Source organism: Pollachius pollachius, assembly GCF_949987615.1.
Source record: "Pollachius pollachius genome assembly, chromosome: 8".
Taxonomy (NCBI): Eukaryota; Metazoa; Chordata; class Actinopteri; order Gadiformes; family Gadidae; genus Pollachius; species Pollachius pollachius.
Window position 1 is genome coordinate 5434305 of NC_136941.1, and position 12500 is coordinate 5446804.

General features: G+C 47.2%; 1 protein-coding gene across 1 annotated transcript in view; it reads left to right on the forward strand.

Moving 5' to 3' along the window:
• arhgap4b (Rho GTPase activating protein 4b) overlaps positions 1–10661 on the forward strand; it is a 27969-nt gene extending 17308 nt beyond the window's left edge. The window contains 14 exon segments of the mRNA XM_079742092.1: positions 130–157; positions 847–943; positions 2632–2692; positions 2958–3035; positions 3513–3641; positions 4545–4650; positions 5696–5923; positions 6970–7025; positions 7369–7540; positions 8461–8601; positions 8873–8980; positions 9629–9761; positions 10119–10294; positions 10296–10661. Coding sequence (XP_079598218.1) covers positions 130–157; positions 847–943; positions 2632–2692; positions 2958–3035; positions 3513–3641; positions 4545–4650; positions 5696–5923; positions 6970–7025; positions 7369–7540; positions 8461–8601; positions 8873–8980; positions 9629–9761; positions 10119–10294; positions 10296–10341 — 1559 coding nt within the window. The 3' untranslated portion in view covers positions 10342–10661.
• Positions 10662–12500: the final 1839 nt, after the last annotated feature.

Consider the following 12500-nt stretch of genomic DNA (forward strand, 5'->3'; position numbering starts at 1 on the left):
TCTACTAGAGTCTTTAGTATTTCTGATCTAATGACAGCCGGGTAAAGCAGCGTTCTAGATTCTTTACACCATTTTGAATCTGAGGATTTCACTAATTGGTTGATGTGTTTTTCTGATTCCTCCTCCCAGCCGAAGCCGTTGACAGTGATCCTTCCAGGTAAATAAAACTGTCAAGAGTGAAGACAGCAGCAATGAGAGAGAGAGAGAGAGAAAGACAAAGAGAAAGAGAGCGAGAGGAATGGAGTGAGAGATGAGAGAGAGAGAGAGAGAGGAATGGAGAGAGAGAGAGAGAGATGAGAGAGAGAGAAAGATGAGAGAGAGAGAGAGAGAGAGAGAGAGAGAGAGAATGGAGAGAGAGAGAGAGAGATGAGAGAGAGAGAAAGATGAGAGAGAGAGAGAGAGAGAGAGAGAGGGGGATGGAGTGAGAGATGACCGAAAGATGAGAGAGAGAGAGAGAGAGAGAGAGAGGGGGGAATGGAGTGAGAGATGACCGAAAGATGAGAGGGATGAAGCGAGAGGAGAGAGATGAAGAGAGCAAGGACCTTAAGAGAGAGAGACAGAGAGGACACATTGAGATGGATAGAGTTAGGAAAGTGGAATGAGAGAGGTGAGATCAATATTATCTTACAAAGCCTTCTTCCAAATAGCCCAAAATTCAAGCCAAAATAAAAATATTTCATCATGACGTTCACATAATCAATATGAAAAAATATATATGAATGTTGTCAATTGTTATACATACAGTTTAAACATTTAGCCGTCATCTGAAGATGGGAGATGGCTCTAACCCCCCTAACAGTATTACGCCCCCAGACATTAAATGGCATCATGCATTATATTTCCCAGAAGGCATTGCCCCTTGGCAGTACGCGTTCGGAAGTCCAGACCTATCTCACTGTTCTGCCACACACTCTTCACCACAGATATAGTCTCCCACATACAGGTAATGCTAATACACACACACACACACACACACACACACACACACACACACACACACACACACACACACACACACACACACCTAAGTACACATTCTCTCACACACACACACAAACATACACACACACACACACACACACCCAAGTACACATTCTCTCACACACACACACAAACACACATACACGCACACACACACACACACACAAACACACACACACCCAAGTACACCTTCTCTCACACACACACAAACACACACACACACACACAAAAACTGACCGACGCACCCACACACACACACACACAGACACACACACATACAGACCCGTATAAGCCTGCACTCACACACACCCTCATAAAAGACACACACATACACACACACATGAACAGATACACACATACACACACCGCACACATACAGCCACACACACACACACACACACACACATACACACATGAACATGAAACTCACACACCGCTTTGTACCGTGTCACTAGCTAAGCTGAAACTCTCCCTTTCTCCTTTCATCTCCTCTTGAGGATGATTCAAACTCTGGTCTCTCCCTCAACTTCTCTATTGTGGGCATGTGTGGCTGTATGTGTGTGCGTTTGTGATTCTGCTGCTGCTAAGTCGTTATTTCTTTCTATTCCTTGCTTTGCTTTTTTTTAAAATCCTATCCCCTGTCTATGTTGCTCTTTCCCCCTCCCTCTCTTTCTCTCTCTATCTCAATCTCTCTCTTTCTCTCTCCCTCTCTCTCTCTCTCTCTCTCTCTCTCTCTCTCTCTCTCCCCCATGTGTTCTTGCTGGTGCTTGCTGTAGGCGACGGAGGAGAATGTCTCGTACTCAGGTAGTGAACACAGCCACCCTCCCTCTACAGTCAGGCATGCCCGTGTGTTGGGCCATGTGTTCGATGCCCCGCAAGCCAACTACGGTTTGACTTTGAAGCCCCCGCACCTGAGCTTGACCTGCCCTTGGGTATCGCCTCAGGCCTGGCGCTCCAACCATCAACCTGTTGAACTCGCTCACCTTGAAACGTTATCCTTTTGCCTCTCGCTCTCTCTCTTTGCCTCGCTATGCCTCTTGCTCTCTTTCTCTCCCTCACCTTGAAATAATTTCTCTCAGCCTCGCTCTCTGTGTTCCTCTATGCTGCTATGCCTCTCTCTCTCTCTCTCTCTCTCTCTCTCTCTCTCTCTCTCTCTCGCCATTCTTTTATCAGTCCATCTTTATTTGACATAATGGAACATTGTTCAATTATAACGTACTCTTGCACAATGTACACACATGTATATTTTCTTATCCAACTCCTCTGCACCTCTTCTCTCTCTCTCTCTCGCCCACCTCTCTCTCTTCTCTCTCTCTCCTCTCTCTCTTTCTCTTTCTCTCTCAACTGCCTCTCCCTCTTTCTTTGTCTATCCCTACTCTCAATCTCTCTCCCCTCCCTCTCCCACTCTGACTGTGTCTATCTCACACTGTGTCTTTGTGTGTGTGTGTGTGTGTGTGTGTGTGTGTGTGTGTGTGTTTCTGCGTGTGTGTTTCTGCGTGTGTGTGTGTGTGTGACCATGCTTGCGTGCATGTGTGTGTGTGTTTGATCATGCTTTATGTGTGTGTGTGTGTGTGTGTGTGTGTGTGTGTGTGTGTGTGTGTGTGTGTGTGTGTGTGTGTGTGTGTGTGTGTGTGTGTGTGATCTTTGCAGAGTTCTGGGCAGCAGATTCCTGTGGTGGTTGAGAGCTGCATCCGCTTCATAAACCTCCACGGTGAGCCAATACACACTCATCTCTCTGGGGGGCTTTATATAGCTGTGTGTGTGTGTGTGTCTGTGTGTGTGGGTGTGTGTGTTTGTTTATGCATGCCTGTTCTTGTGGGGGTTCATGAATGTTATTTAGCATTTCTCTTACATTGTGTGTGTGTGTGTGTGTGTGTGTTTGTGTGTGTGTGTGTGTGTGTGTGTGTGTGTGTGTGTGTGTGTGTGTGTGTGTGTGTGTGTGTGTGTGTGTGTGTGTGTGTTTCTTGATACCTCAGGCCTGCACCATGAAGGAATATTCAGAGTCCCTGGTTCCCAGAGGGAAGTGAACCACATCAGGGATGCATTTGAAAGAGGTACTTCAAAATAAAAGCCTCTTGTTATTAAACCCACAACTTACTTGCATGTATTAATTCACTCATTCCTTAATCCATCCATCCATTCATTAATTTGTTCGTGAATGAACTCATCCAACTATCCGACCGTTCACTCATTCATAATTCACACAAATCACACATGAGGTCGATTTTGCTGTGTATGAGTCTCACATAATGTGTGTGCGCGTTTGATCTGGATCTACATGTAATTACGGTGTTCTGTATCAATTCATATAAAGTGTGTGCGTTTAAGTGTGTTCTATATCAATATATAATACATATAATACAATATATATACTACAAATTGTGTACGTTTGCACTTGTGTGTGTGTGCGTGTGTGTGTGCGTGTGTGTGCGTGTGTGTTTGTGTGCGTGTGCGTGTGTGTGTGCGTGTGTGTGTGTTTGCATGTGTGCGTGTGTGCGTGTGTGCGTGTGTGCGTGTGTGTGTGTGTGTAGGAGAGGACCCTCTGTCGGACAGCGAGTGTGACCTGGACTCTGTGGCCGGTGTGCTGAAGCTGTACTTCAGGGGTCTTGAGCCGCCCCTCTTCCCCTACGACAGCTACTCTGAGCTCCTGGAGTGTGTCCGTACGTCCCCCCCGCCACCTGGGGGCCTGCCTGGATGTCTGTGTGTCCCCGTTTGTGAGGCGAGCGTGCGTGTGCATGTGTGTGTGTGTGTGTGTGAGTGCATGTGTGGGTGAGTGTGGGTGTGTGTGTGTGTGTGTGTGTGTGTGTTTGCTTGTGCTTGTGTGTGTGTGTGAGTAGGTGCGTGTGTGTGTGTGTGTCTGTAGGTACGTGTGAGTGTGTGTGTGTGTGTGTGTCTGTAGGTACGTGTGAGTGTGTGTGTGCATGAGTGTGTAGGTTCATATGCATGCGTGTATGTGTGCGTGTGTGTGTGTGTGAGTGAGTCTGTGTGTAAGTGAGTGTGAGTGTGTGTGCATGCGTTTGTATGTGTGTCTGTGTGTGTGTGTGTGTTTGTGTGCCTGTTAGGGTGTGGGTGTGTGTGTGTCTGCAAGTGCGTGTGAGTGTGTGGGTGCGTGTGTGTGTGTGCTAACGTGTGTTTATGTGCACGCCTGTGTTTGTGCCCGTGCGCGCGTGTGTGTTATTTAATTGGAGGAAATAACAGAGATTTACTGTGCTGCTGGGAGCGCTGCAGGGAAACATAAAACCGTGTGTGTGTGTGAGATGTGTAGACCTCCGTTGCCCTTTATATTGCCTCCTCCCCGGTTCTCACCAACACATAATTCCTGTAACCTCCATCCCTCTTTCCTTCATCCAAACATCCAATGTGTGTGTGTGTATACGTGATTGTGTGTGTGTGTGTGTGTGTGTGTGTGTGTTAGTTTGTGTGTGACCATGCTTTCCTGCATGCGTGTGTGTGTGTGTGTGTGTGTACGTGTGTGTGTGTGTGTGTGTGACGTCTGCTGTCTGCCGTCTCTCGTGGTCTTTTAAACCCCGTCTTTGGTCCCCCCCCCCCCCCCCCCCCCGCAGAGATCGAGGCGGTGTCAGAGAAGTCTTCCCAGATCAAGGCCATCATGTCGTCCTTCGCCCGGCCGCTCCTCATCGTCATCCGCTACCTGTTCGCCTTCCTCAACCAGTAAGACACGGGACACCGCCCTGCAACCCTGATTCCACTGATTACTGCCAGACAACACTGTGAATTCACTGATTCCCCTGATCACTGCTGTGCAACCCTGTGAATTCACTGTTTCTACTGATTACTGCCACACAACCCTGTGAATTCACTGATTACTGTATCTAGCACCAGACAACACTGTGAAATCACTGACTCCCCTGATTACCACCGTGCAACACTGTGAATTCACTGAATCTACTGATTACAACCGTGCAACACTGTGAATTCACTAAATCTACTGCTTACCACCGTGCAACACTGTGAATTCACTGATCCCCCTGGTTACTGTTGTGCAACACTGTGAATTAACTTATTCCCCTGATTTCTGCCAAGCAACACTGAATTCACTAATTCCACTGATGCCTGCCAAATAACCCTTTAAATTCACTGATCCCTCCTGATTACTGCCGTGCAACACTGTGAATTCACTGATTCTACTAATTACCGCCGTGCAACACTGAATTCACCTATTCCCCTGATAACTGCCGTGCAACTCTGTGAATTCACTGATTCCACTGATTACCGCCGTGCAACACTGTGAATTCACTGATTCCCCTGATTACTGCCCTGCAACACTGTGAATTCACTTCTTCCCCTGATTTCTGCAATGCAACACTGAATTCACTGATTCCACTGATTCCTGCCATAGAACACTGTGAATTCAAGGCACTGTCATGCAGCATTGTGAATGACAATGTCAGGAGATACTGCAGTGAGGCTACAGCTCACTGATATCTGCTAGAGGCAGACTCATAAACCTGCCAGGTGTGACGCAATCACAGTGAAACATTGTGTGTGTGTGTGTGTGTGTTTCTTTGTCTTCACGTGTGTGTATGTGTGTGTGTATCTCCTTGTGTGTGTGTCTGTATCTGTGTTTTTATGTGTGTGTGTGTGTGTGTGTGTGTGTTTCTTTCTGTGTGTGTGTGTATCTATGTTTGTGTGTGTGTTTGTTTCTTGCTGTGTGTGTGTGTCTTCGTGTGCTCCTCTCCCCCCCCCCCCCCCCCAGTGTGTCCCAGTACAGCGATGAGAACATGATGCAGCCCTACAACCTGGCCGTGTGCTTCGGGCCCAGCCTTCTGAGGGGGGTGGAATCAGGCGACGCCGTTGCTCGGCAACCGCAGGTCAACGACCTGGTCAAGACCATGATCCTCCAGCACGACGCAATCTTCCCCAGCCAATCAGAGCTGCCAGGCCCCGTGTATGAGAAGCACATGACCCTGGAGCAGGAGTACTGGTGAGATAAGATACACAGGCCTCAGGTAATGGGCCTTCTCCATCTGGCGGCCATCTTGGTTCCTTCTTGGTTCCATCTTGGTTCCTTCTTGGTTCCTTCTTGGTTCCCGCTTGGTTCTAAAACTGGGTGGGGGAATTTAAATCAGGACTTTACCGTTGAGAACCATTTCTGTTGCTGTGACGTCCTCCGCTACATTGAGCTATCTGTGCTAGATGCTACATGTAGGAGCTATCTGTGCTAGATGCTATGTGTAGGAGCTATCTGTGCTAGATGCTACGTGTAGGAGCTATCTGTGCTAGATCCTACATGTAGGAGCTATCAGTGCTAACTGCTACGTGTAGAAGCTATCAGTGCTAGATGCTACGTGTAGGAGCTATCAGTGCTAGATGCTACATGTAGGCGCTATCAGGGCTAGATGCTACGTGTAGGAGCTATCTGGGCTAGATGCTACATGCAGGAGCTATCAGTGCTAGCTCCTACATGTAGGAGCTATCAGTGCTAGATGCTACGTGTAGGAGCTATCTGTGCTAGATCCTACATGTAGGAGCTATCAGCGCTAGATGCTACGTGTAGGAGCTATCTGTGCTAGATGCTACGTGTAGAAGATCTGTGCTAGATCCTACATGTAGGAGCTATCAGTGCTAACTGCTACGTGTAGAAGCTATCAGTGCTAGATGCTACGTGTAGGAGCTATCAGTGCTAGATGCTACATGTAGGCGCTATCAGTGCTAGATGCTACGTGTAGGAGCTATCTGGGCTAGATGCTACATGCAGGAGCTATCAGTGCTAGCTCCTACATGTAGGAGCTATCAGTGCTAGATGCTACGTGTAGTAGCCATCTGGGCTAGATGCTACATGCAGGAGCTATCAGTGCTAGCTCCTACATGTAGGAGCTATCAGTGCTAAATGCTACGTGTAGGAGCTATCTGGGCTAGATGCTACATGTAGGAGCTATCAGTGCTAGCTCCTACATGTAGGAGCTATCAGAGCTAGGTCATATCCGTGTGTTCCTCTGTGTTGACTCACTCTGTGGTGACGCTCTGCAGTGAACTGATCGCAGAGGAGGCAGACGGGGAGGCGGAGCAGATACACAATGAGGATGGTGAGTAAAAGTAGAACTACACACACAGTCACACACAGACACACACACAGTCGCAGAAACACACAAAGTTAGTTGCACACACACGCATACACATACACACATAGTCGTTTGCATGCACACACACACACACGTATGCACACACACACAGTCACAAACATACGCAAAGTCAGTCGCACGCACACACAAACACATACACACACACACATACACACACACACCCATAAAGTCACATCTCAACGCACGTAGATCATGTTGACTAATATAGTCTATTTTTGTGTGTGTGTGTGTGTGTGTGTGTGTGTGTGTGTTTGTGTGTGTGTGTGTGTGTGTGTGTGCTTTACAGAGTTGGAAGCTGTGGCCATGTTTGACTACACGGCGAGGTCCCCAGCTGAGCTGTCCTTCAAACAGGGCGAGCTGATCATCCTGCACAGCAAGGCCTCCTCTGATTGGTGGAGGGGGGAGGTGGGCGCAGTCAAGGGCCTCATTCCTCACAAGTACATCAGCGTGCTGGATGGGTGAGTTCCAATTCTGTCCCAGACGGCGGTTTCACGTCACGTACACAGATAGGGGGATTTACAATGTTAAAGTAATGTGATCCGATGTGCTGTTCGGCCAACTATGTTGGGTTTAATTTAACGCTGCGAAATTGCTCTTCCTCTAAGAGTGCAAACGTGCATAAAGGGAAACAGGCACTCATGCATTTTTCATTGAGTCATTCAGTTAGTCAGTTCGTTTAATCATTTAACTCACTTGTTGGTCTTGGGATCCTCGTTTATGAAAGTGGGTCAGTTAATTTGCGGGGGAGAGGAGGAGTTTTTTTTAACATCCTCAATACAAATCGAATCAACACATCAATGTCGATTTTATTTGAGTTCACCTTTTTACCAAACACCTTCTGGTCGGAATTTGCCACATCACAAGATACAAGGGCTGCTTGGAGCGCACCGAGAAAGGAACAAGTTGTTTTTCATGTATCCACGCTGTTGAAAACAGCGTCTTTGTCGCTCTCTGAATGGCTGTGTGTTCCCTAATGTGGTTAACCAAGGTCTTTCCTGCTCTCTGAGCATTTGGTAACACCTGCTGTCTGCAAGAAACACAGATCTGCTGCCTTTAAAGTCGGCTTCTGTGTAATCATATGTTATCATTGTATAGACGTGTAGAAAATAGAGAACAGTGTTTCTGTTGTCACTGTCGCTGTTTTGAATTTCATTAAGACGAATTTCCATTTAACCTTGAACACAGACGTCTTCTCCCTGCGTTGTAATTGAGTGTAATTTCACTCTGTATTCATTAGCAACACAATGCATGGTAGCATTTGTCCTAAATCATCTCTTCAACTCCCTCTCTGTCTCTCTCTATCTCTTTCTGTTATGTTCTCTCTCTGTCTCTCCCTCTTTGTCTCTCTGTCTCTCACTCTGTCTCTCTGGGTTTACAGTAGCTCCGAGAGGTGGAAAAGAGAAGAGGGGGGAGGAGGAGGAGGAGGAGGAGGAGGAGGAGCAGGAGGAGGAGGTGCTGGGGGAGGAGGGAGCACTGGCAACCTGACAGTAGAGGACTCACAGGCGGAGAACCCCACTCGGTACACACACACACACACACACACACACACACACACACACACACACCTTGTGTAAATCTCACGTGAAGGTGCACCTGCATACTTGAATGCACACACTTTCACCTGAATGCAACCACAATCACATGCATAATGCATAACCCCCACAGACACGCAGACACACACACACACACACACACACACACACACACACACACACACACACACACACACACAGAAAACATGTTCGCAAGACGTTACACGGAGAGAATCAGTGTGTGCGCATGTTTTACAGACTGCGAGTAAATAGTGACAGCGCCTCGTTGCCGGGGAGACAGAGAGGAAGTGAGGGGAGCCCGAACAGGAAGCCGCCATCCTCCCCTGCTGCACGTCACCTGCCAGGGTGAGACGGCTGGATCAACCTGTCTGACTGTTTGCATGTCTGTCTGTATGTCTGTCTTTCTGTCTGGCCTCCTGTCCGTCTGACACACAGTCTGTCTGTCCGTCTATCTGTCTGTCTATCTGCCTGTGGACTGTATGTCTGTCTGTCTATCTGTCTGTCTATCTGCCTGTGGACTGTATGTCTCTCCGTCTATCTGTCTGTCTATCTGCCTGTGGACTGTATGTCTGTCCGTCTATCTGTCTGTCTATCTGCCTGTGGACTGTATGTCTGTCTGTCTGTCTGGCCTCCTGTCCGTCTGACTCACAGTCTGTCTGTCTATCTGTCTGTGGACTGTCTGTCTGTCTTGCTTCCTGTTTGTCTCTCTCATTCTGTCTATTGGCTCCCTGTCTGTCTTTATCTCTACATCTCTACATGTGTCGGCTGTTCCTTCCTGTGCGGTCTTGTATTGCCTGTCTGTCTCTGCCTGTCTGTCTCTGCCTGTGTGTTTCCCATATTGCGCTGTGCTCCGTTATGAAGTGTGTCTGACAGTGTGTGTGTGTTTGTGTGTGTGTCTGTGTGTACGTGTGTGTGTGTGTGTGTATCTGTGTGTTTGTGTGTGTGTGTGTGTGTGTGTGTGTGTGTGTGTGTGTGTGTGTGTTTATGTCCTAGGGGCCAGGAGCGCAGACACACCCTGGATGGTGTGAGACAGCTGCCCCCCCGGGCCCCTGATAGGGCCCCTGACAGGGCCCCGGACAGGGCCCCTGAGAGGGCCCCTCCCTGCCCTACAGCTCCAGTGGACAAGGTCTGTGCTTTTAAAAACCATTCCACCCAAACAGCCGGTCATGATGGCAGAGAGCATCATGACCGGGCATACTGACCCCGCCTGACAGATACAGGCTCCATCTTATTACTCTCTGGTCATCTCTCTTTATATCTCTGTAACATGTCTCTCTCTCTCTCTCTCTCTCTCTCTCTCTCTCGCATTCTTGCTCTCGCTCTCTCTGTCACTCTCTCGCTCTCGCTCTTGCTTTCGCTCTCGCTCTTGCTCTCTCTCTCTCTTCCCCTCTCTCTCTCTCTCTCTCTTCCTCTCTCTCTCTCTCTTCCTCTCTCTCTCTCTCTTCCTCTCTCTCTCTCTCTCTCTCTCTCTCTCTCTCTCCAGGAGATGATCAGTCGGCAGATGAACTCGGTCTTTCGGGAGCTGCTGTCTCGCCAACCTACGCTACAACAACCAAGTCCCGCCTCCCCCACCACCACTTCCTCCTCCCTCACCACACCCGCCCCCCCTACCAGCCTCTCCACTTCCTCCTCCTCCACCACACTTGCCCAGCCCGCCCCACTGCCAAAAGAGCGGCTTCGGCCTAAGGGGGCGGGCCCTTTTCTGACCTGTCGACCAATAGAGCGAGCCCCTTTAAGCCATGGCGCTTGATTGACAGCCGATGCGTTGGATTGACAGCCAGTGAGTTTGATTGACTGCGGTTGTTGTGTACGATGTGTGTGGCGATGCGATTGAAGAAAAAAAACACAAAAAGATTTATATAAATATTTTTTGACACACAATAATAACATGTAATTTTTTGCTGGTCATCTCATAGTGCCATAAGTCTTAGTGCCGTATTACAGTATGTCCCGAGTGCTTTCAGTTACTTCCTGTTACTTTTCTTATTTGTATTCCTGTGATCTTTTGTGATCTTTTGGTCATTATTTTTTTTTAAGGGGGGGGGGGGGGGGGCTTTTTGGGAAAATCAGGGATGTGACATTATTATTGATATTACAAGGGAACCATCACGCTCAGTTTTTTTCTAATATTCGATAGTACTGCTTCATAAGTGTGACTGGAAAATTTGCAATCTGTCACAGTGGTCCCAAGAGTTGGACCACTGACGTTATTGGTCTGGGATTTGCGAGTTCTGGAAACAGGACTGGAACAGATTCAATGTTGACCGAATACCAGAGATATTGCGCTTACGAAGCAGTACTCTAGTCTTAGGAAATACCCGAGCATTCGCCTTTAAAGCAGGATATCAATACTTACCCCTAGAGCTGAGTTTTGTAATGATCACACCCAGACAAGCACCAAACACATGTTTACAGCATAGTATTGCCAGGACATGCATACATGCACACACATACAGACAGGCACAGAACCACACACATCCTAACTTAGGCCTAAATACGAGGTACTGGACTGCTGTTGTCATGCGATGTTCCGATTGCTTTATCTACCAGATCACTAGTTCTCTACAATTTGTCCTCCGCTCTTTATCTGCTGTTTGTTTGGGAGGACATAAGATAAAGAGTTTCATAAATTAAACTGTATTTCTGTCACCTGTGCAGCATTGAGCACACGCTGCCCCCTAGTGGCAGATCTCGAACCAGCGCTCGTAATAACGTTGATTCAACAAAACCCGGTATAATTGATGTGAACACTGTGTATAGGACAATAGGTCCATGTTACAGGAGTGCCTTCACATCATCCACTTTTCATCAGACCGAGCATAAGTGATATATTCTGTGTTATAATACAAATACAAATACAAAATATTATAATGATATACAACAAACAAAACATCACCCGCGGATGTACACGCAAGGCTATCAATTTATATAACGCATGCAGCAGCGCACTCACAGAACTAACAGCACGACCGCACACACACACACACACACACATTCCCCATTAGTATGTGATCGACGGCCTCTCGGACAGGCCTACACTCAGGGCGTCAGGGGGAGTTAGGGATGGGTTAACTCGACTTGGAGGGAGGACAAGACTAACGACGAGTGCCTCACTCAGGGCTTTGATTGAGTTCATTATCAGCCGTTCCACTGGAAACTGTGTTCTGCTATCCAGAGCCAAAATGGCCTTCGTTACCAGAGATTATTTAAAAAGGGGGGAATTCTGTTCATTATTAACAACTGTGAAAAAAAGAAAAAAAAACACAAAAGGCGACATTTTAAAGCTGTGCATGCTACTCTCGTCTCGTTCTCCTGTACTTCTTTGGCCCGTGAATATATATATTGAAGCATCAGCCAAAGTCGATGTGTTACGTCAAATGCTTTACTATGTTGTTGGAGATGGGAGGTTAACGCTATGAGTACTTGGATCTTGAAGCAGTTGAATTGTTTTTTTGTTTTTTTGTTTTTCACCTCTGTAGTGTTATATAGTATGCCAAACGGAATTACAATTGTTTGTAGTTCTCATTCAAGGACTACAACACCCAATGTTGTCCTGGGTCACTGTTTGATGATGTCACAAAAATAGCTGTACAATTCTATATGTGGTTTAAAAAATACAATAAAGATCGAACGATCAGTGAATAAACTTGATTTCATAATCGTCTGTTGATCAAAATACATGAATCATTTAATAAAATTACAATTCATTCAAATGAAATTGCTTTTGACTCAGTGTCTATCTCTGTGAGTTTCTATACTGCATCCCAGTTCTGCTTGCGTGTTAGAGCATGGGAGTTTGTGTGTGTCTGTGTGCCATCAACCGAGCATGCGCGCACACACACACACACGCACACACACACACACA